Here is a 23,473-nt window from a genome sequence, read left to right on the forward strand (position 1 = left end):
AAGGAACATTTTCTTCTCATTTCCCCTGTGACTGATAATCTTGCTACATGCCACATATATAATCAAAAGGGAGCAGATTAGACAACATTTGGATTGCAAATGTTTTAACCTTTCTTATGGTCAGAATATTTACTTATTGAAATAATGCTGTTGTTTAAATGAGTTCTGTTTGCTTTTCAAAAACAGTTTCATTTTTTTTTTAAGTACAAGCTTGTTGCGTTTCATGGTTTAACATCCTCAAAAGTACTTCTTTGTGGTCTTTGTACCTACAGGAGCTAAATGTGCTTTCCGTGATTTGCTTTTGTGACAAATGTACTGCAGAAACATCCAATTTCAAATTTGTATATGAGGTAATCTACAGGAAGTAAAAGTACTCTTGAAGGCAGACACATCAAGTGGCCCATATTGTATACCCCAAATTATGAAATCCAGTGCTTCACTGCCTAATGGTTACCCTTAAAAATATTGTAAATATTGGAAGTGCCTGCGAAAGATTTAGTCAATATTTCGATGCTGTGGTATAAGCAGAAAGACTTCCCTGTCTGTATGATAAGGCATAATTTGTTTTTGAATATATGCATGTCTAGATCATCAACTAAAATAAACATTGCAAATGATATTCATTAAGAAATATACTTGTATTCTTAATTTTCAGTAAGGTGAAAAATGTGCACATAGTCAAATACTTCCAAGCACTTTCCTCAAAGGCATTTAAGAAATTTAGTTAAGACTTTAAGTTTAGGGTCTTCACACTTTATTTAGGAATGTGTAATGTGTAATATTATAAATATAATATTAATAAATATAAAAACTGATTTCTACTTATGATGCATCATTTCATTTTATTAGCAAAAGGTAGATTTTGCTACCTAATGCTTTATTAATACATGCTTAAATATTAGGATCTTGCTGTGTTGCTGACATTTATGTTTATGCCAAAGTTGTGATAAACAACAGGAAGCCAAATATTAGTGTTATCAGCCTTCATATAAATATTAAGGAACTGAGTTGACTGTGTATATATTTCTGTTTTTCATTTGACAGAAAAACTATGATCCAGATCTAGAAGTAAATTCATTTTGGAAGTGGCCTTTAATGATCCCTAAATTGTGATACGATCAGTATCGTCTTTTCATCTGATTTCTGTACAATAATCTGTGAGACACACTGAAATGAAATCTTTATTATATATTTTATAGCTGGTATGCGAAGCATGAAGATAAAATTAACAAGAAATGTATACACTGTGATTTTAAAGTGCACCTTGCTATTATTCTTTGGAAGCTATTTTTATGTATCTATAGATAAGCATCACCTAATTTCCTATCCATTCCAGGCATGTCTGATATGAGTAAAATAGCACCAAGTCTAAAATATTACATTTTTTTTTCCATCTTGACATTATGTCCCAATGTGTGACCTCATCTTTTTGTCAGCGTTTTAGAGGCACATTTTCCTGTTGCTTGTTTGATGGCAATTAAATTTGGATTCTAAGAAAACTTGAAAATGTACATAGTTTCCACATTTTGTACATCTATAGCCACAACGATTTGATTTTATGTCATTTACTAAAACAGAAACAGCCAAGTAAACAAATAGATATGTCAATAGATAAAAGGAAGAAGATTATCCACAAAATTAGCTCGGAAAACTCCTAAAGGTTGAAACATTAATCAAGCGAGCAATAGATGTTTCTACATTGTCAGCAGTTAATTCCGTTTTATATTGACCTTCAGGTGATAAATAATGCTGGTTGCTCTAGTTAGTTGCTGCACAGAGATTGTGAGCCCTTAAATTAAAACTAGTCAGAATAATGCTGTGCTATGCTGATTTTGCTTTCTTTTTTTATTATGCTTTACCATGAGTAAACTGTGTTGTCATGCTCACTGCGGAGTATAGATATGAATGTAGTTTTTGTCCAGCAGGTGGCATTATACCTAATGAAATATATACATGATGCTTTAATAATAACAATTGCTTACCCTTATATAGCGCTTTTCTGGACACTCCACTCAAAGCACTTCACAGGTAATGGGGACTCCCCTCCACCACCACCAATGTGCAGCATCCACCTGGATGATGCGACGGCAGGAGAGCAGAGTAATTAAGCCAATTCATAGATGGGGATTATTAGGAGGCCATGATTGGTAAAGGCCAAGGGGAAATTTGACCAGGACGCCGGGACTACACCCCTACTCTTTTTGAGAAACACCCTGGGATTTTTAATGACCAGGAGCTCAGTTTTACGTCTCATCCGAAGGACAGCGCCTGTTTACAGTATAGTGTCCCCGTCACTATACTGGGGCATTAGGACCCACACGGACGGCAGGGTGAGCGCCCCCTGCTGGCCCCACTAACACCTCTTCCAGCAGCAACCTTAATTTTCCCAGGAGGTCTCACATCCAGGTACTGGCCAGGCTCACACCTGCTGAGCTTCAGTGGATTGCCAGTTGTGAGTTGCAGAGTGATATGGCTGCTGACTACTTTACTCTGGGCTTTGAGAAATGAAAAGAAAGGATGTTACCATCATCCAAAACAGCATAGATTACTAATCACAATGCACTAGAAATTACCATGAAACCCATACAATAGCAACAGCACGTAAAACAGAGGGGAAATATTAATTTGTAGGCATGCTCCCTAACATTACTGAAGACCAGTTGTCGATAAAAATGCCAGCCATTTATATACCATTCACACGCACTGTTCTATGGCTGTATCCTTCACACTGTGAATGCAATGATGAATTACTCCAACCTTATATTTTCAGCACAGTGGTCCTTACATGTGATTATGATCCAAAAGCTATTTCTGGTTCTTTTCCAGAAAGCCAGTGATTACAATGAGCAGACAATGGGCTGATCAAAGAAGCAGCCACAGCCTGCCAGCTCACAGGCAAATCATAAGACCAGCTTCAAGGCAAAAGACCAAATCAGAATGCATTGCCGAATAACAGTGGGCACTGCTGGCAGAAAAGATTTCTTACACCCATCTAGTGTTCTTACGAAACTGTATCATGAAATATTTCATATTCATAGACAACTGAGGGCTTTGGCTTAAGATAAACCTCTTTGTTTTAGGTATTTGTGTGGATTTTCTTTCCGAGACAAAAAGAATTGTTCTGGTCCAACTGCCAGATCCTATCCTTATAGATCCAGTAAAAGGCTAAGACCTGCCTGGCTTCAGAGATATACAGTAGCAAGCCAAAAACACTCTTAGACAGCACAGATTCAGGCTGTACACAAATATGACCTTCCAGGAGTAAGAGTGTGTCTTAGCCCTTTCTCCAAACATTGTGGTTTTATCTTTAATGTTTACACAGTAGGCCTGTTAATTTACTGGGTCCACTTCATAGCTGCACATGATGGACATACAAAACAGAGCCTCCATCCTGTTCCCTGCCCTATCTGCACATTTATTGATTAGGGGTTCACTGTAAACTATTCTGAATTGACATTCCAGAGCAGAGAAGCTCACCTTACAGCTAGGCTTAAATCCACCATGAAAAACAACCAGCATAAATCTGGCATGCTGTAATTCTTGATACCCTGACTAATTCTCTTATGAAATGAAGATTTATTTCATTCCCTCTCTCTTTCAGACTGCATCCAAATCAGAGGCATGTTGGTAGAGAACGTCTGTCGTGTTCCACAAATGTTAAACAACTTTAACAACTGCTGTTTTTAAATGATACAAATATATAATTTCTGCTTTGAGTTTATTACTGTGCTTCACTATACTACCTACAATGTTCAAGATTAACCAGTTTTACATTTTTTACATGTTGGTCGTAAGGTAATATAATGACATATAATTTTAGATAAACAGAGACAGATGGTCAACAATACCTTCTTAAACACATTTTTGATGAATGTCATAAAAACCATTTAAATTATAAGAATTCTGACAGTAGAATTTAAGAGTCCAAAACGGAATACAAAAGTTATACATAGTACATACAAACAACAGTTAATTTCGGAACTTTGAGTCTGCATTTTACGGATACATTTCCTGTGTGTCCTAGCCCTTTCTCCAAACATTGTAGTTCTATCTTTAATGTTTACGCAGAGGGCCTGTTAATTTCTCTTTACTTGCTAAACCCACTTCTGCCGCACGTGATGGACGAACAAAGATTAAAGTCCATTAGTGACACACAAATCAAGTCAGTAACTGCTGTGCATTTCATCACACGGTCTTTCGGTTTCTACCCAAAAGCCAATTGTAGGTCAGAGCCTAATCGCTGCATTTTTGTTTTCCTCCAAGAGAGAGACACGGGAGTCAGGTGTACTAATGTCATAAACAGATCTGTTTTTGTCATCAAGCATATTCACAAAAAATCACATGCTATTATTTTTAAATAAAAATACAGTACACTATCGTGATATTATGTCGTTATTATTATATGGAAATCTTTAATTCCCAATTAACCGACCTTAATTAAGCACGAGCACAAACAGCTGAGATTTTATTACCATTGCAGTCCGATGGTGAACGATTATTTTTTTAGTGGAAAATGTGAAAGCAACGACCGAGAAAGTTATATTTAAGTGTCCGAAAATCCAGATCAGCTGTAAACGCTACAGACTGCGTCTGGCAGATCCCACTCTCACACCACCACACAAATGCTTTCAGTCAAGTGCTACTTTGCTATCTAAACAGTAGGTGCGTTATTGTTCTTCTTTGGGAAGAGTTGTTGTCTCTCCTCCTGAGGGAGTCAGCCGCGTGTGAGGAAGATACTGTACAGACATTTAAAAACATGATTTGTCCATTTCGGATTGCTTAGTTTTAAGTTACTTATGGTTACAATTACGCGATGGGTACTACAATGTCGATCACGAACGCCGTCCGACTACTTCCAGAACTTACATACGCCCACCGCTAATGCTACAACCCTAGTGACGCAATTGGTTCACTGAAACCTGTATAACTCACCTGAAACTAGTGCCTCTGAGGTACTCTTATCAGGGGCATAGTGTAGCTCTGTACGTTTTTGTTCTGTAAAAAAAAAAAATCGAAAGCAGAGGTCAGCCAATAGCTTGAGTCACACAGGTCCGTATCCTGTGGAGCAGCCGGATTCGCTGCACTGCGAATAATAAGGGACAAGTTTTCCAAGTCAGAAAAACGTGGAAATCGCCAACCAAGAGTCCATGTACTACTTCATGGGATTTTTCCTTTCAAATACAAATGATCTAAGCGGATACTGCTACTAAACGCGTGCAACCCGACATGATTTAAATAAGAAAGGGCGCCGTGAAGCTAACAGGTGAGCGTACTCTGTTATTATCGTTATTATTTTCCGAGTGCCGGGACAGTTATTTTCTGTTACTGTATGTTACTAGATGATAAACCGAACCTCTATTACAAACTATTCGTAGCAGGAGAGGTGGTTAACTGAATAAACACTAACTCGGTGCTTTAGTAAAAGCACGATGGCTATTACATTTTCAACACAACGATACAGTACCGAAGTTTTGGCATGACTTCTTTAACCGGCGATTACGCCGTTGGACAAACTCTGCCTGGAAAGAAATGCGCTCTCCCAGCCGCGCTGTGCTTCATGCGTGGTGTGTGGAAATCGCTGGCATGTTTTGTTCTTTAGCCATCGTATGTTATCGTTCGCACTGTCAGTGTGTCAGGTGAGTGGGTACCCCAATAGTTGCCGTGAGGTTTAACCCGTGCATTTTGGGTTTGTTTTAAAAAGGTTACTTTTCTCTTACTGTACTGAGGTTACATATAACACAAAAGAATGCCTCTAGTGCCAGCCAGCCATTGCACTTAATGAGTCACCTTCCCCACTTTCCACATTTTAATTGCTGTAGGTTTCAGTGAGTCCAATCGGAGTTCCTGTTTTGATCGGGTTATTTTTATTTTTCGGTCTTGTGTAGGAACAGTTAAAGGAAGCTGTTCCGGGGGCAGGTGTATTAAATATAAACTACTAAAGATACCCGTTCTTCAAATTTATTAATAGTTCATAAACTATAAAGCAGGCTGAACTGTCCGTTACATTATCTACTAGCCTTTTCTGTTCTCCTGCCTTAAGATTGTAATAGTTTTTTTAATTGTAATAAATTGTGGCTACAGCGCTAAGAGAATATTTACAATAAATATAAACAGTATATGAAATAAAGGTTGTTATTATTAGTACTAAGACGAGTGGTAAATATTCACCTTTTCCCTTTTTTCTCTAAAGAATATTGTTGATTTAGAAAGAATTTACAGGATTCAAGAATATTCTTTAATGTTGAGAGCTAACTGTGAATGTAATAACTGAGCTACTGTAACTGGCAAACCAAACGCATTGAAAACCTAGTTTTAAATATACAACAAAGCATGGTTTTGGACATTTTTTAGAATTTTCAGTTTTGGTGGAGGTGACCTTTGTTTTTGTAGTCCTGTTTGGTGACAGGCCTGAGAATCTGGTAAATCCCAGTTTGGCACAGAAATTATTAAGTTACCATTCACTTTATAATGTCTGAACTCGGTTCCAGATTTGTAAAAAGGTACAGTGGGGCTTTTCTCCAGGCTAACAATAATCATTTCAGGAGATTCTCAGGCTTCTGTTATTAATTGAGTTTTCTCCGTTTCTCCCTAAGGATGGCTTCTAAACATAGGTTTGTGGTTGTACACTAGAGAGAGCAGTGTCGCTGGTGAGTCACACTACTGTGGTACAAATAGCAGCAGCTGAGCAGAACCACAGACATGTTGCTTGGTTAACGCAAGCAGATTCTTAAGATACACTGATTGTTGTCTCTAGCAGGTTCTTAACCATGCCACTTATTCAAATACCCATAACTGAAATAATACAAAAAACAGGACTGCTGATGTCTTCACTTTTCTGGGATGCTGTAATGTTCTGTTTAAAGATCAAACAGATTCTTTGTGTAGAAATATAATAGACATCATGTGTCACTTAGAAATGGCAACGTTTATGTGATTGAGTGAGTATTGTTCATTAATAATTGTGCTGTGCAATTCATTTCAAAATGTCTTGACTGAGAAAGAATTGGTTTCTAAAATCTGTTGTGCTCTGTAGTTTTTTTTTGTCTTTATAGGACAAGTAAACCACTAGCGTACCTTGCTGTGGATTAGCTCGTGTTAAATCTAAAATTATGTGAAGCATGAGCTTGTATAACAGTTTGAGGCAAGAGCCTAGGCTAATCGGATTATAAAAATGAAAGCTTTTCCTTCATGAATCACCCTGTTACAAGGTTAGTCGGCTTTCAGTTAACCATTAATGGTGTTAGTTTGGAGTTTTCATCGCCTGTTCTCTTTTCCATTCCCAACAGAGGCAAAATGAAGACTGACCTTTCAAGAGCTGCTTTTATTTTTCTAATTTTCTGGGATCGGGTGGTGCAGACCAAAGGAGAATGCGAGGAGGTCCTGAGGAACTCCGAGGTGAACCTGACTGTCAAGTACGACCTCCCCAGTTTTGTGGCTGACACCTTCATACAAAACCTGGTCGTGTTTAAGGGCCACATCTACCTTGGAGCTGTGAACAAAATTCATATGTTGACTGAAGACCTGCAGAAGCTCTCCGAGTACAAGACGGGACCTGTGCGGGAAAGCAAGGACTGTCAGCCGTGCAGAGATTGTAAAGATAAGGCCAATTCCACTGTAAGTGTACAGAAAGATAACATTAACATAGCCTTGCTTGTTGAAACGTACTACGACGACGAGCTCTTTAGCTGTGGCACAGTCAGCAATGGCATTTGTCAACGCCATGTACTGGCGGATGATCTTCCAGACCTAAACTCGGACGTGCAGTGCATGTTTTCCCCCAAAACCAATGGGGGCCAACACGGGTGCCCCGACGGCATAGTGAGCCCCTCAGGAACCCAGGTCTTGAACGTTCAAAGCAATGGGATTGTGATTTTCTTTGTTGGAAACACGGCGACCCCCTCTCTTCCCTGGCAACCTTTGCAGCACTCTATATCGGTCAGGCGCATGAAGGAAACGCAGGACGGTTTTAGTTTTTTCTCGGACCAGTCCTACATGGATATTATTCCAGAACTGAGGGACGGCTATCCCATTAAATATGTCCACGCCTTTACGAGCGGCCCGTATGCCTACTTTCTGACTGTGCAGAAGGAGACGGCCAGCTCCCAGTCCTTTCACACGAGGATTGTGAGAATATGCTCTTCGGACACCGAGCTACGGCGGTATGTGGAAATGCCTCTGGAGTGCATCTTGACGGAGAAGCGCAGGAAGAGATCAACAAGGACGGAAACCTTCAACGTCCTGCAAGCTGCTTACGTCGCGAAGCCCGGAGAGGCACTGGCGGAAGAGATGGGCCTCTCGATGGATGATGATGTGCTCTTCGCGGTCTTTGCCCGGAGCAAGCCGGATTCTCCCGAGCCGGCGAACAAGTCTGCCGTCTGTGCTGTACCCATTAAAGCCCTTAACAGATTCATCAATGCCGAGATTCGGAAATGCTACACCAAGCAACTGTACCATTTCAAAGGCTCACACGAGAAGCAGTGCTACAATGTGGTAAGATGAGAGTAATACTTTGGTAAACTTGAAAGGGTGACTCGAAACAAGGGAACCTGCTGCTTTGGTTAATGTTTTGTGTATAGTTTGTATATCTAGGATAGTTCAGTTTCCCGTCGTATATTGAAAAGCATAAAGGATATATATCTTTTAATACCTGTTTGGTAGTGTAAATACAGCAAATGCCTATTCTGAATCACAGTGGATTTTAGCGCTGCCCCTTCTTATTAAAGTGCTCTGTGTGGCTTTCACTATACTGAAGCAATGAATCATTGCACTGGGGTCTTTATAGGGCCGTCTGTCTATCTTGTTTCTCCAATATATCACTATTGATCCAGCCAATCTTTATACCATCAGATCAATACAAACATGAATTTAACTGCTGATGACCCCGTGTTTTTTTCTTCTAAATTTCTCAAATGATTTTTCTTCTTCCTCCTTTTTTTATTTAATTAACCCCCTTTTGATATAGAGGGAGCAATATTTTTGCACTCAGTGTTATTAATGAGGAACAGTACAGATGTAAATTGGTTTTAATTAATGCTAATCAAAGTAGATTCTTAACAAAAAAAATGTATTGCCAATGTCTTACATTTTGCAGTAACAGTCAGCACAATTTACAATATCAGTGTCTACTTTATCATGGTTGGTATTCTAGAAGTTTATTAACATCATATTCTTTAAATGACTGCAATGTATGGTGAATGTGGCTGTGAAATTAAAATCTACTTGTGCTATTTTCTTGTTACCAGTGACTGTTAGGTGTGGCATTGTAGCCTGTACTTCTCCTGACCCTGAAAGCTACTCCATCACTTGTCATCATTTACAGTAGTCAGCAAGAATGTGATAGATTGAAGTGTAAAATGAGTTTGTGCTGTGGGTTCTGCAACCACTGAGTACAGAAGATAAAATGTTTGACATTTTTTTTGTTATGCTAAGGTTTATGTTGTTTAATATATATTTGCAACTTTATTTAGCTCAAACCAATATTCTTCTTGAATATTGAATATTCTTCTTGAAATATTTTTTTATTAAAATAGAAATAGATGAATCAAATCATCTTTTTGTTATTTTTGGGGAAATACATAATACATAATAAAGACCATAAATCCAGTCAACTATGTTTGAAAATGTATATGATCGGGTGATGTGCTGTGATACTGAGAGAAAACAACCAGGATTAGTCCTGTAGCTCTCTCTCTTCCCAAAAGGACCAGATACGACCTTTTAAAAAAGTACTTTTGAACTGTATTAAGAAGAACAGAGCAATATGGCCAATGGTGGCAAACTGTAGTTCTTTCTCTGTGTAACCGTAAAACAAAGGCCTGGATTAAACAAAGAAAATTTGACCAACAAACCTCAAACACCAAGTCAAAGGTTTAATGTTATCAGAGGCTTTCAACTTCCACTCAACAGAATGACTCTATAAAAGACTGGATTTAAAGAATGTATTGGTAAAACATGCTTCTACCAAGAGCACTTGATGGGTCTGAGCCAAAAGATCTAAATCTTATTCTATAGATAAATAGGAACATACAGTAGCAGAGTGCTCTGTTCCATTGTCTATTGAGCTGTTGAGCATACTCAGCCGGCTGAGTATGAACAGTTCATACGTTCCTACCGTGATGTGGAAGATGAAAAGGTGATGCAGGTGGCATACGTCTTTGCTTAGGCGTTCTTTTAATTAAGATGGAATTGAGGAGGTCTCCATGATAACCCTAAATGCCCTCTTTAGAATCTGCCCTAACTGCTTGAAAACAAGACAGTTTTAAATGTCAGTGTGCCTCGTTTCTATTGCTGTAGACTGAGCTGGTTAATTTGGCTGAGGTGCAGCTGGAAAGCATCACCGCAGTTCGGCTCCACCTTATGTACACTTTGTCAGGGTGGGTGTGTCTAGGTGAAGAAACGTTCAACGGCAGCTTGAAGTGACAATATTGATGCAATTTATTTTGTGTTACCACAGCAAAAATATTTATCACTCCCTGCAAAGCAGACTTAGCAAAACTAACTGTGTACATTTGATGACTACTGGTACAGTATGTTGCCTTTTTAGCAATGTAGTGGAATGTGATGAGATGGGAATGGGAATTATAATCTTGAGATGTGAAATGAGAGAAAAGTGGAGCACATGAACACGGAGAGATCATGCAGACTTCATGCAAAACTGCGCCGTTCCAGAGTCGAACCCAAAACCGCAGAGCGGTGCAGTTTTGCATGAATGTACTGTTTTAATCTCATGCCTCACACAATATAATGTATAGCCCTTTGAGTATGTATATGGTAGTGCTAATCACCATGCCTAGATCATACATACTCAAGGGCTATACATTATATTGTGTGAGGCAGGAGATTAAAACAGTACATTCATGTATCATAGTTTTTAAAAACTCAAATGAATAAAACACAGTAAATTGGTTAAATAAAACCAAGAGTAAAACTAAATTATAGATTAATAGCCATGGCAAAATGGTAGCATTTAAGAGTGTTTTACAAAATGTTTGATGTTCCACCCTATAGAGTTGCTCAGGAGCAGGCCCAGTCACCCATTGTGTGGGTTTTGATCTTCTGTAGAATAAGAAAATCAAAATCTGATGATTAGGGTTAAGTGTTGGACTGTACTCCTACAAAAGTCCTTAAAGTAACTTGGAGCTAGATTTCAGTGCTTTACTGTATATGTAATCAGGAACCTTTCAATCCTGTCTGAATTTCACTTTGTGCCACGCAAATTACACAGGATAGGAGCTGTGTTTAGGCACAGTAAGTTTTGTTGCTCAGAAGCCAGATAATTGTGAATGTACTTGGTACTTTAGTAAATAGCCCTGTAAGTAAAGTGTTTCAGTAGCTCAAAAATAAGAAACTGTAAAGGCATGTATCAACATTTTCTACACTACAAAGAGCAAGGATTTGACAATGTTACTCAAATGTGAAAAAAGATAGTTTTGTTATATTTAATTATAGCACTGTGGTAAGCAAGACTGTAATCATCAGCTTTGTGCAAGTGTTGTTGAAAGCCAATAAATGGGACTTCAATCTTGATAAATTATCTTATGCTCTATTGCATAAATATCTTAATATCATACTGGCAACTGTAAAGTCTGGCAGTAGTAGTTGTAGTAGTAGTAGTTGAGTTGGCAAGTAAATCTGAGGGTCATCTACATAACTTGGTGAAATCGAAAACTATGATGGTGGGTAAACTGACCAAGGGGCAACATATGGTAAATAGCAGAGATACCAGCACAGAACCCTGTGGAACACCCAGAGGATCATCAGATTTAAAACGGGCAAAATTTACAAGCAGACTTTTATTAGCCAATGGGAGTTAAACCAACAGAGGGAAGTATGGTCGACTCGTAACTTAATGCAGGTGTTAGGCATTTTGAGAAGCACGTAAAGTCAAATCTGCACATACCTGTAGTCAAATTGTACCCTCTAACACTTTAAAAACCCAAATAACCTCTTACAGTAATTCAACATATTAAATATAAGTTTAAAACCATAATCAAAAGTAAATAACCGGACTATATAGGCTCACTAACTAGCTCTCATAGGCATGCTTGATGACGTTTTCAGAGAATAACGCATTTATTCAGTGCTTTTTATTTTATGGAGCAGACCGCATTAATCTGCGAGTGCTAAATTGCGAGTCTACTGTAGTAGTAATCCCTAAATAATGTTCCATAACATCCAGTAAACTTCCATGATTGTCAGAATAGAAGAAGATATTGAATGGTTCACAACCCATCTCCAAGTCATTAAATACCCGTGCCTTAACTCTTTCAAAACAAGTTCACATGGCTCACTAGATGGAAGATGAAAATGCAATTGAGTTGCAACCACTTGTTTCTGACTTTTTGCAAGAAATGGCAAATTGGAAACAGGTCTGTACTTATTAAGAACTTTAGGACCAGGTTTCTTTTAATAGGGGGATGACCGCAGTAGACCAGCAGCTTGTAGGTACAAGACCAATTTTCAATGTCTAACAAAGAGCTGAGAAATTAGATTTTGTTAACAGAATACCAGTGGAGTTGAAAGCAGAAAAGTAAATGTACAGAATATGTGCAAATAGCAGCATAGAGCAACAAAGGGGTGTAAAGTTCCTTTAGCTGGTGAATTTGGGAATATACGTAGCATCCAACAGCAATAAAAAAGAAAGAAACTCAAACTTGAGAGAGAGTGAGTAGAGCTAACATGATTACAGAAGATGAGGTTGCGCCCGATTATTAATAGTGCATTCTTGATGTGAAAAAAATTGCAAGGATGTTTACATTGCTGGTGTTTTTGATAGAAGATTAATAATATCGCAGGACCATTTACTTCAAAAATATGTAAAACACATTTTGCCTCAGTCTTATTACACTTTTTGAATGGCCCCAGTTCAGAAGGCAACAAGATTCAATTACAGCAGCTGGAAAGCAGTTAGACATGCTGCATACTGTCGATGTGTACTTCAAAACAGGCCAGCCAGGTCACCAACAGCTGGAAAACAACTATGGAAAGGGAAAGTTTTTTTGTCCTTTCAGCATTTTTCACAATGACTTGAAGAGCCAATGACTGAATTCCAGTCTTGTTTTTAATCAGGTTAATCACAATTTACATGCAAATTCACAAGAAGTTAATTTATGTGTTTCCAACTGTGCCCATAAATGAGAAGAAGGTCACCGACAGGCTAATTTCAGTAACTGCATATTAAACGTTTAATTTTCCAGCTTTTGCTCAGAGTGACCTACAGTATTTAAGACTTTCACAAGCATTACAAGTAGCTTCTAGAGAAGTTATTTTTTGTCTAGCATCTTATAGAACTCAATAGGACTAATTCTTTTGCATCAAGGTCTCCCTTTCTTGCTACACTGTTGCCTTCTAGGTTCTGTAATACTGCACATTCCTCACCATTCGGAAATGCACCAGCATGACTAATACTAAAAGGAGCTGCAATTTTATCTGCATGGATTTTACTACTGGATGAGAGTTTCAGGTCCATTAGCTTCCAGTCACCAATCAGCCTACACTAGACAGGCTAAATGGTCTCCTTTGTGTCCTCTCTTATGTTCTTATCTTTTGCAAATATATTTAAAAAGTGTATCAGTTCTGCCCTGAAAGAGATCTATGTTATGCGCACATAAAAACTTGCAACCCTGCAAGAAAAACTCTCAGAGACCTTAAAGACAAAGCACATTAAGATATTCTATGATACAAATTGAATTCACTTGTTCATACCAAACCAGCTCAAGTAATAAGGAAATATTGTATTGATCCTCACTACTTAAACGCATGCTTTTAAGTACAAAAGCTTTTGGTGATCTATTCTTATGTTGTTGCCTTTGAAAAAGTATTAACTGAATGCCAGCAACCGTTTCTTGCTGGTTTTACCCTTTGCAGTTTGTTCTTGTCAAGTACACAGTGCAACTTGATTTAAAGCTGGTATTGACAAGCCCGAGCAGGATATGCTAAGTGGGTGTATACAAGTTCATGGCACCTCATTAAAGATTAATCTTTATGAATGTTTATCCTTTACTTTATTAGCCATTTATAAATAATGGCTACATAAACCCTCTTAACATTTCAACTTGAATTAGAAGCTGGCATTTTTTCCTGATTTTTGTAAAGTCTTCAAATGTCAAATGTGGTGGAATCGAATTAAATATAGTTTAAGTAATGGGTTGTGTTCATTAGTGTGAAGCTGAATTCATTCCGATTACTAATGAAAGACAAATGAAATGTTTTCATAATAGACTTCAGTTGGTGAGATTGGAGATTTCAAGGAGCTCTTAAAGCACTATCGATCGTTAGTCCATGTTGCTGTCTGGCGATATGAGCTAATAAAATAAATAGACAGAAATATACCTTGATTTGGACCGTAATTGCATGCTTCAAAGACACAAATGTTGGAATCTTACCAGCAAACTAACATGTCCTTCTGTAAAAAAAAAACACTTGGTTCTCAAAATAACAAAGAACCACATTTAAGGTCAAAATAACTAATTAAATTACAATTGATTTCTAAGAAAAACCATAACTTGATTGGTTTTAAATTAAATCCAAAGCGTGATTGATTTGAGTGAGTAATATAATTCCAACAGAAGGCTTTTTTGATTGGCAGATAGTTTAATTATGCCAGCATTATGGTTAAATTAATATGGTTTATGTGGTGGTAGAGACAAAATAGCTTACTCAGTTGATGAATTGATTTATTTTTCTTTTTACGTTCTAAAATCGGTTGCTTTTCCATTGCATTATTTCAAAGAATAATTAGAAATAGATTTTGTTTGGAAAGCTAAATTTACATTGCTCACATAGTTTTTGTTTGGTTTCAATAAACATTTGTTAAAACAATTTAGGTCAACCAAGAACAAATTTTGCAAAAACAACCTTGGTGAGCACCGATTTATTCTGCTCCAGCAGTGCTGTGGTTTTTAATGCTTAATTTGAAGTTTTGTAGGCACTCTGGATTACCAAACAATGATTCACCTGGAAAGACTGCTGTTTTCATATTAGGAAGCTCTTAAAGCCAATGATAAGGTAACCACCTTAGAGTCTTAGCCTCAGATTCATTCTTAATGATTCAGTTTTTATCATCAGTACACCTTGTCTCAACAAGAATTGCATGCAAGTTTGTACTTTAAGTTACAGCAGATGTAGCTAGCAGCAGCTTTAACCAGCTGAAAGGCTGTTTTAGTTTTTATTTTTCCTCTGTTTGTGCAGCAGTGTACAGAAATGAGGTAAACTAGTAAGGTGGGCAACACCTAAAAAGCTAACTCTTCTTATGTCAAAACCCTAGAGGTGAATTTATTTAAATGGTGTAACCTGCCCTGTTTTCTTGATTATCTGGTGCTTACCAAGCATGATTAGCTTTGAAGCAGCTAAATGAGCTGTAAGTGTGATGGATCACAGTGATGCGTTTCTCATTTCACTGTTTGGATAGGATTTAACTTTAGTTTTAGGTGCTCTGTTGTGGCTTTCATTACATATGCACAGTAATTAATGTGCTAAAAAGTCATAACCCCACATTAAACTAAACTAGGCTGGGCACGGATTTTTGTTTCTCTGAACCTTCAGTTAATGTTTTTTTCTGCCTGATTGCGACAGTGATTACAAAATGTATAGTGTGACAATACACATTTTTTTTATGTTGCTGCAGTCTCCCTGTGGATATGGTATGATGATGGTAAAATTTCATTATCTTAATAAGTCTTGGTTAAGATAAGATAAGATCACTTTATTAGCCATATACAATTTATTGCATTAGGAATTTGTCTTTTCCCATACCCCAGCTTGCTCTCCACAGATGCACAGACAGGGAGAGAAGCTTGGGTCAGAGCGCAGGGTCAGCCATTTATACAGTGCCCCTGGAGCAGCTGGGGTTAAGGGCCTTGCTCAGGGGCCCAACGGAGTAGGATTCCTCTGCCGGCCGCGGGATTTGAACTGGCAACCTTCCAGCCACAGGCGCAGATCCTTAGCCACAGTGCCACCGCTCTGCTCCGTATGGAACTGGGGCATTAAAGCACGGTGGTGTGGCAGTGAGCGCTGCAACTTCACAGATCTTTGAAGTGGAGCATCTTCTATGTGAAGTTTGCATGTTCCCTTGTGTTCATAATGATTTTCACTGGGTGCTCATGTTTCCTTCCATCTTCCAAAGACAGACTGGCTATGTTAATGGGCATTTCTGTAAACTGTCCCTCTTTGTCTGTGTGTGTACCCTGGGATTGACGGGTGTAAAGTCTGTGAATATTGTGCTGCCTTGTGCCTTGTGTTTGTGGAATATGCTGCAGGTTACCATCATGACTACTAGGAATAAATAGCTTTCTGGTACTGGATGGATGGAAGACTGGATTAAATAGAAAGTCCTGTATCCTGGTGCTGTCCCTGCTACACATTAAAAGAACAGCTTTTAAAACTGAGACCAGCGGGCACTAGGATAGTGCAAGTCTTGAAACAAGCTGTCCAGCCATGTTGTCAAATCCAATTTCATCATTTCTATTGTCGCTTTACTGCTAGCAACAAATGAGCTTCATGGGTAAAAAAGCCTCCTTTCATTTGTGGACTTATGTTCTTATCTGAATCTTAGAAGACCAGCTTCTTATTCTGTAAAATACCTTGCACACCCTGGTAAGGCTGAAGAGATGTGGAAGTTGTACATGATGTAAAACACAATTGGGTAAGCTTGTGCCAACTATCACTTGTTGTCGATAAGGAAGCACACTTCCTTTCTGAACAACAGGTTATGACAAAGGAGCCATAGCTCTCGTCCTGCGTTCTGTACGTGAGGTGCCTGAAATATATTTTTTTTTTACCGTTTTTCAAACAAGAATTTCCAGAAAGAGCATCATATAAAAAAAAAATTACAAAAGCAGGCAACTGAAAAAGACCTACAGTAAAAGTAATTAATGAGTTAGTCAGTCATATAAGCACAAAGATTTACTCAGTGTTGACACTCAGGGGAGAAACAAAGTCACGAAACCTTTACAGTGGGTTTGTTCATTTGCATATTACCTTAGAGGAAGTTTCCTGGCTTTGAAGTACTTGAAGACAATCTGGTCAACAGCCATACTGGCTGATTTGCTTAAACCCCGTGAAGACTTCTTTTTTTACCAAGAAAAGTTTAATGTCTTCCCTGGAATATATACTGTCTCACTAAATGTTATCTGGTGTTCTTCTTCTAAAGTGATTAATGCAAAGCTTCCTCGTAAATAAATAAAAAAATCTTTTAAGTTAAAAGCATTCCTTTCATGCAGATGGTAAGGCTACAAGTGACAGTTACCCTTGCAGTTACCTACAAGTGTAACTTTTGACAAGATTTTGCTGTGATCTGTTTATAGCCTTCAAAGTTTAAAAAAGAAGTTATCTGCCACTTGGCTAGAGTGTGCTGAGACCGTTACAGTATGACTTATAATGGATCAGATGGTATGTTATCAGCTGTTCTTCTTCCATGTAACATTTGCTGAACTTACGTTTGCAAACATTCCAGTAAATCTCCTTTTTTAAGTAAGAAAACATTGTCTTTTCACTCCCTACATTGTGTCTTAATTGGGTTTGTACTTTTACATTGTTTTCACATATTTAAGATGAAATATTATTTAGGAAACCTAAGAGCTGGGTAGACTGCAGTTTGCTCTTGACTCATTTGTGTGGTTTGTGTAGAAACAGTTTGTCTTACACTTTCTTTGGTTTGCCAGTTTAGATTTCATTTTGTATAGGTTGTGTTGACGGAAGTGTTTCAGTCTTTAAAGATTTTAGAAAACAGACAAGACAACAACTTCAAAAAGGATGCTTACGAAAATTTCATGTTACTGTATGTAACCCTTTAAACAAAAGAAGCACCGGTAACTTTTCCCATAAAAGTGGGTTTGCAGTTGCGTTCGTCAGCTTTGTCAGCTCAGCTTCAGCTAAATTAGAATTAACACACTCTAGTTTAGCTTGCTACCCCATGCAATCATGCTACAAAAACCATATTAAACTTTACATCCATACTCCATAAACCTTTACATGAACTGTCTAAAGATGTAGACTGTGGTTCTCTGCTAAATCTCACTCAGCCGTCTGAATAACCTGTTTACGTCCACCCACAATCTTAAAACTACCATGTAATGTTCAAGCATCCCGGTCGGGAGCATATGTTTTGTTTCTAAGGCCATCTTTGCCTCTTTTTGGCTGCATACTGTATTATGCAGCAAGCTCCTTTAGATATAGCATTAGCTTGCAAGCTTGAAATTCCTCACGCTGTGAAATCCTGTCTGTCAGAAAGCTTTGCAAAAACTCTTGGCCTTTCCATCCACTTCTTACTTTATTGAAGTCTGGTTTTGAATGTGCCATGGGTATTATTTAACAGCTAAAAATATTTTACTTTCCCTCAGATTCTCAAGCTTTCTGTTCCCTCACCCACAACAACTTCTGTTTTGTTTTTCTTTTTTAGTGTGTTAGCTTATTTTTCTTTTAAAACACTTTGTGTCTGGCTATGGCTGTTTTTCTTTTTCTATTTGTGCCCTTTGGCCTATTTTAGTTGCATTTTAATGTTCTGGCACGGATATGCATTTTCTTATGAGTAACAACAGGCTGTTATGCTGAAATTACCCAGAAAAATCATGTGCTCCAGGGTACTCTCTTCACCTAGCCCATTAGAATGTAAGAGTAACTGAGGGCTGGATTTGCCCCGATCAACCCTGAAACTAGATTTTCTTGAAAAGTAAATTTACTTTATGAATATCCCTTACCTTCTTGGTATAGATACAGTGGCCTTTGTTGCTAGTTTATTTAAGGTCATACCAAATATAATTTTAATCCCTACCAACTGTCTCTCTTACTTTTTTTTGCACATTTTTGTGCCAAGTAATGAATACTTAGCTGTTTTTCTCCCTTTTTTTGTACAGCTATTTTCAACCAATGCAAAGAATAATAACAGAAATAGTAGTTCCACCAGCTGTCTTTATCTGAGAGCTTTAGCCTTTAAGCACAGAGAATTTTGTTTGTGGTATTGCAGATCGTTTGGTTCAAGAATGCAGTTGCAAAAGTGTTGTCTATAGACAAGATTACTCAATTGTCTGTTCTACAATTTAAATATGTTTTTATTTAATCCTTTATGACATCTGGAAAATGGGAGAGTGCCCATTTAAGCAGCAGGGCATTAACTGGATCAATCTGACTTAATTTGCTTTGTTTTGGGGAACAACTGTCATTATAGCCATCTGTGACTGTAGCCCACAACCCAACACAGACTCCAGGGTGGTACCACCTTAAAATAAGGTATGTTTTAAGGTGGTATATATACTTTCAAGGTGGTATAAATAGTATATTTTAATTTAGAGGGAAAAAATTAATCATGAGAAAGATACAGTGTGCTCATTATGTCTTTCTGAGTTAATAGGATTTGCTAGCAATCAGAATAGAAGACTGGGACAGCACTGGTAAATGGGAAAAAAAACTTAAGGAGTGATCTTAACAAATAATTAATTATATATTTATTTCTAATTAAACCTAAATAAAAACATAAATATAAAAAATCCATCCCACAGTCTTAATGTAAAATTCCTGAAACACATGGGAAATATTTCCATTCTTTGTTTGCAACTCCCTACCTTATTTAAAGACTAAAAAAAGAAACACAAAGGTTTATTTTTCTTCTTTGGAAAAATATGTACTCGGCGATTCTTACACTTAATGTCCAAAATAACAAAAAGGGTAGTTTACAGCCCAGTGTTCATCCAGGCCATTCCTGGGCCGAAAGTGCTTAACGTGAATGATTAAACAAATCGCAGGTCTGGACCAAAGTTTGTCTGAGCAGGAGAGCCTATCTGTGGAGAGGACTGTGTGTGTGTGAGCAAGGGAAAAGAAAAGCTCCAGGGTTTAGACTTCTTTCTCTGCAGCAGGTGCTTTGGTAGTTGTGCGGGGGGGGGGGTTAGCACATTACCATTATTTTTGAAAGTTTTCCTGCAATTCAGAAAACATAGAAAACTGTAATATTGTTCTCCTAGTCTTTTCCTTTTTTTTTTGCTGTAGCCCCAATAGTCTGTATCCTGTCCGTTTGCTCCCTTATGGCTGTCGCAGGCCAGAGTACAGCCTCAAGCCAGCTGCACAGTTAGCAGCTTCTAATCTGGCATTATTGTCAGGTTCTCCAATTCCCTTCACAGTAATAACCCCTTGCCTCATAATGAAATAAAACGACCCCTGCTAAGAGCAGTTCAAGAATCAAATTTCATTATAACGTGCCATTCACAAGCCAGGTGGGCTTGTGAACTGATCCTACTGTAGCCGTGCAAGACTGGGGCACAATGTGCACGTTCTAGCTGCGTGCTATTTTAGTCTTATCCTGCATCTTTTATGTGACAATTCAAAGCTGGAGCTAATTCTCATTTCTGTTCTTGACAAATCAAGCAATGCATTCAGGAAATATTTTTGGACTTGGTTTACAAGGAGTTTCAAAATGGGGATCCTTAAGTCTACAGACAAAAAAGACATGTGTAGGACTCTCGTACACAGGGATCAGATTACCTAGAATGGTGGAGCTTGCTGTCGAACTAAAACAAAACGGAAAGTATTTATGTAGACGTTAAAGGTAGTGCAAATATTTTCTATTTAATTTTCTGCGAAAGGTCTTGACAGAACAAAGGGAGGAGATTGTTTTAAAGAACAGTATTATAGCCTTAAGGATAAGGGAAACTCAAAATAAATACCTAGCCAGTCTTGCAAGTTTACCAAAGGGTTCTGTTTGGTAGTGGGGGAAGAACACTCTGTTTCATACAAGGGAGTTTCAGAGACTGAACACAAACCCCGCAAAACATTCAGTGGTCTGTGCGTACAGTTAATACACCCCATTCATTTGATCTTCCTGAAAGAAAGTCACGCTGCTGTATTAAAACCTGGACCACACTGCAATTACAAAACCTGTTCAATCTGTCAGATCAGCATCCGACCTAAGAAAATAAGATGTTTATGTTGATTCCAGTAGTGCTGATCTAATGCTTTTGAAACAGTGTGAACAAAAGACTGATATTGATAAAATTATTGTACGGTTTAGATACCTTATAGGCTTGCATGTCTATGAAACTTAATCAGAGTCAGTAAAGCAGTGCATGTTTGGGGTTAAAGAAAAAAAAATGTAAAAAAAACACATCTGGATATATTTTGTTCTGCAGGGTTCACCTGTTGGGTTGGGATCAAGTACATCTCACAAAGCTTTTATAATTGTGATATTTTTCAGATTTTGTTTGCAAGATTCTTTATTTATTAGTTAGTGTAGGACATTCCCTTAAGCTCCAAAAGGCATCTAATTGCTCTTGTCTTGGAGTAACTTAGAGAAGCAATATCTTTAATGGGGTGACCAACATTGTACTCAGTATTCTTAATGAGGCCTTACTAATGCTTTATACTATTTAAGATAACAGCCCTTGATTTAAATTCTGCACCTTATCTATATACCCTAATGCTTTGTTAGACTTTTTTAATTGCTTCTCATTGTTGTCTAAAATGATGTCAACCTAAACACATAAGTCTTTTTCATATGAAGCCTTTTCCATTTTGTATTTAGAGCTACTGTATATCATTTGTATTTATAAAACCCTGTACTTGTCTTCATTAGAAGTAACCTGCCAGGTATTTTGAATCTTATCTAAATCTTTTTAAATTTGTATGCTGCTTTTGCAGTGTTCTTAGGAAATATTGTGGTCATATTTTTCATTCTCATTTAAAGTTTAAGTGAGATACAAACATATAAGCATACATCCCTAGACAGACCATAGTAAAAAGTATAATTGTGGACTTCAACTGAATCTGCTTTCCCTGAATGACTAGTAAATCATGTGTTGTTCTTCTTCTTAGTTCAAAAATCTATTACATTTTTATGCATGAAAAACTTACTGTCTGAAAAGGGTCCTTTTATAAATTGAATTTAAAAACAGTTGCCAGAACAATGGGCTATTTCAGATTAATGTCATTCTAACAACTGGGACACGATGATTAACAAACTGGCAAATTTTGGCATACCCTAAGATATGGAATACAATTCAGGAGAAGACTTGTTAAAACAGGTCTAAAGAGTATGAAGATAAACTTGTGCTTCCTTTGGAAAAATATACTAACTGTTCTGAGCGACCGCACAGTCTTCTGAACTAATCTTTTTCAGTAAAATAAAAGTAAACAAAGTGTAAAAAATCCAGCATCGTATACAACAGATATACATACTGAACAGTAAGGAATCTGTTTTATTAATCTTCTGATCAGTCTGTCACTTAGACTTTACTTAGATATTTTTTTTCCAAACGATAAGAGCTCCATTACCCAACCAAAACAAAAATTGGTTATTAATGTAACAAATGCTGAAATTCATCAATGTTAACAATTAATATATTTACAGAAAAGATTGGCAGTGTAAAAAAATACACTAAAGTTCTACATACCAGCTTACAGTACATAAAAGCACCTGTAGACCAGACATTATTGATTTTTTTTCACAGCTGTGATTAATATCTTCTTATTATCAGATTATAGAGCATTGAAATTATTCTGTTCCTTTTCATAACTTTTCTAATTCCTCTGCAAGTGATTTGATCTACAGTACAGTTACAAAATGCGCAAACATTTTTAAATCAATTTCAAGATTGTAAGTCCACCCACATTTACTGTATGATTCATAATGTCCTGTAACATTACACTTCTAAGTCATATAAATGGTACCTAGATTCATACCTAGTATCCTTAATGAGCAGTTTAGAGTGTTTTAGTACTATAATGCACACTCATACTGTAGTTATGCTCATGTATTAAAACTTTAATGCAATAGCTACAAAGAAGTTTTAAAAGTCAGAAACTGGAAAAACAGTGTTTTCACCATATACTGTAGTTTTGTTCAGCCACAATTTAGCACTAGATCACATATTGTAGCGATTCCCCTTTTCAACAGAAATTATGAAAATTATGACAAAGTTTTTCATTCTATTGTAATATATCCTGATTCCTTAATGTATTTTCCTCTATCAATTTCAGAGGAAGGCTTTGCTTTGTGAGAATCTAAACTGTGCAACAATTCACTAAAACACGGAAATTTGTTTGCCTTAGAAACCTCCCCAGAGATGTAAGAAACAACATGTTCCATGTAATGAGAGGAAAGTAGTAAGAACTAAGAAAAAATATTGTTTTTACAGTGTTTCTTTAACCATTAACTGAAATATTTAGTCACAGTTCAATGCCATGTTCTGTTTCTTCATTAATAATTAATGGGTGGGAGTCAAGGCATGGGACAAAAACCTAGGAATTGATCGACTGTACCAATTGTTTTCCCTTTTTTTGATTCTTGTGGTCATTTGGGTTCATTTTATTAGCGTTTCATGAAATGTTAAGAAGAAAATGCTACATTTGGGCACAAAATATACACAAAGAGTCCAGTTTCTTTGTTGTCTGGTTATTGTTTACTGGAGCTCAAAACTAACCCCACTTCTATAAGCCTTATGTGTCACATAAGTGTGCAAGCTACTTTGAAAAGAAGTGTGACATTCCTTTT

At 37.3% G+C, this 23,473-nt stretch overlaps 1 protein-coding gene and 1 long non-coding RNA gene across 3 annotated transcripts in view; one reads left to right on the forward strand and one right to left on the reverse strand.

Moving 5' to 3' along the window:
- LOC148655176 (uncharacterized) overlaps nt 1–4,995 on the reverse strand; it is a 20,707-nt gene extending 15,712 nt beyond the window's left edge. The window contains exon 1 of the long non-coding RNA XR_015941203.1: nt 4,933–4,995. This is a non-coding gene — a long non-coding RNA (uncharacterized LOC148655176). The remainder of the gene's footprint in view (nt 1–4,932) is intronic.
- The window catches only part of met (MET proto-oncogene, receptor tyrosine kinase), a 45,766-nt gene continuing 27,254 nt past the window's right edge, over nt 4,962–23,473 (forward strand). The window contains exons 1-2 of one of the 2 annotated variants that reach the window (XM_088645438.1): nt 4,962–5,263; nt 7,287–8,490. In XM_088645438.1, the coding sequence (XP_088501564.1) occupies nt 7,294–8,490 (1,197 nt within the window). In that variant the 5' untranslated portion in view covers nt 4,962–5,263; nt 7,287–7,293. Of the gene's footprint in view, nt 5,264–6,785; nt 6,939–7,286; nt 8,491–23,473 lie in introns of those variants that run through there. The other variant, XM_088645439.1, reaches the window with a different exon arrangement.

This window comes from Lepisosteus platostomus, chromosome 9, assembly GCF_059453375.1.
Source record: "Lepisosteus platostomus isolate fLepPlt1 chromosome 9, fLepPlt1.hap1, whole genome shotgun sequence".
NCBI lineage: Eukaryota > Metazoa > Chordata > Actinopteri > Semionotiformes > Lepisosteidae > Lepisosteus > Lepisosteus platostomus.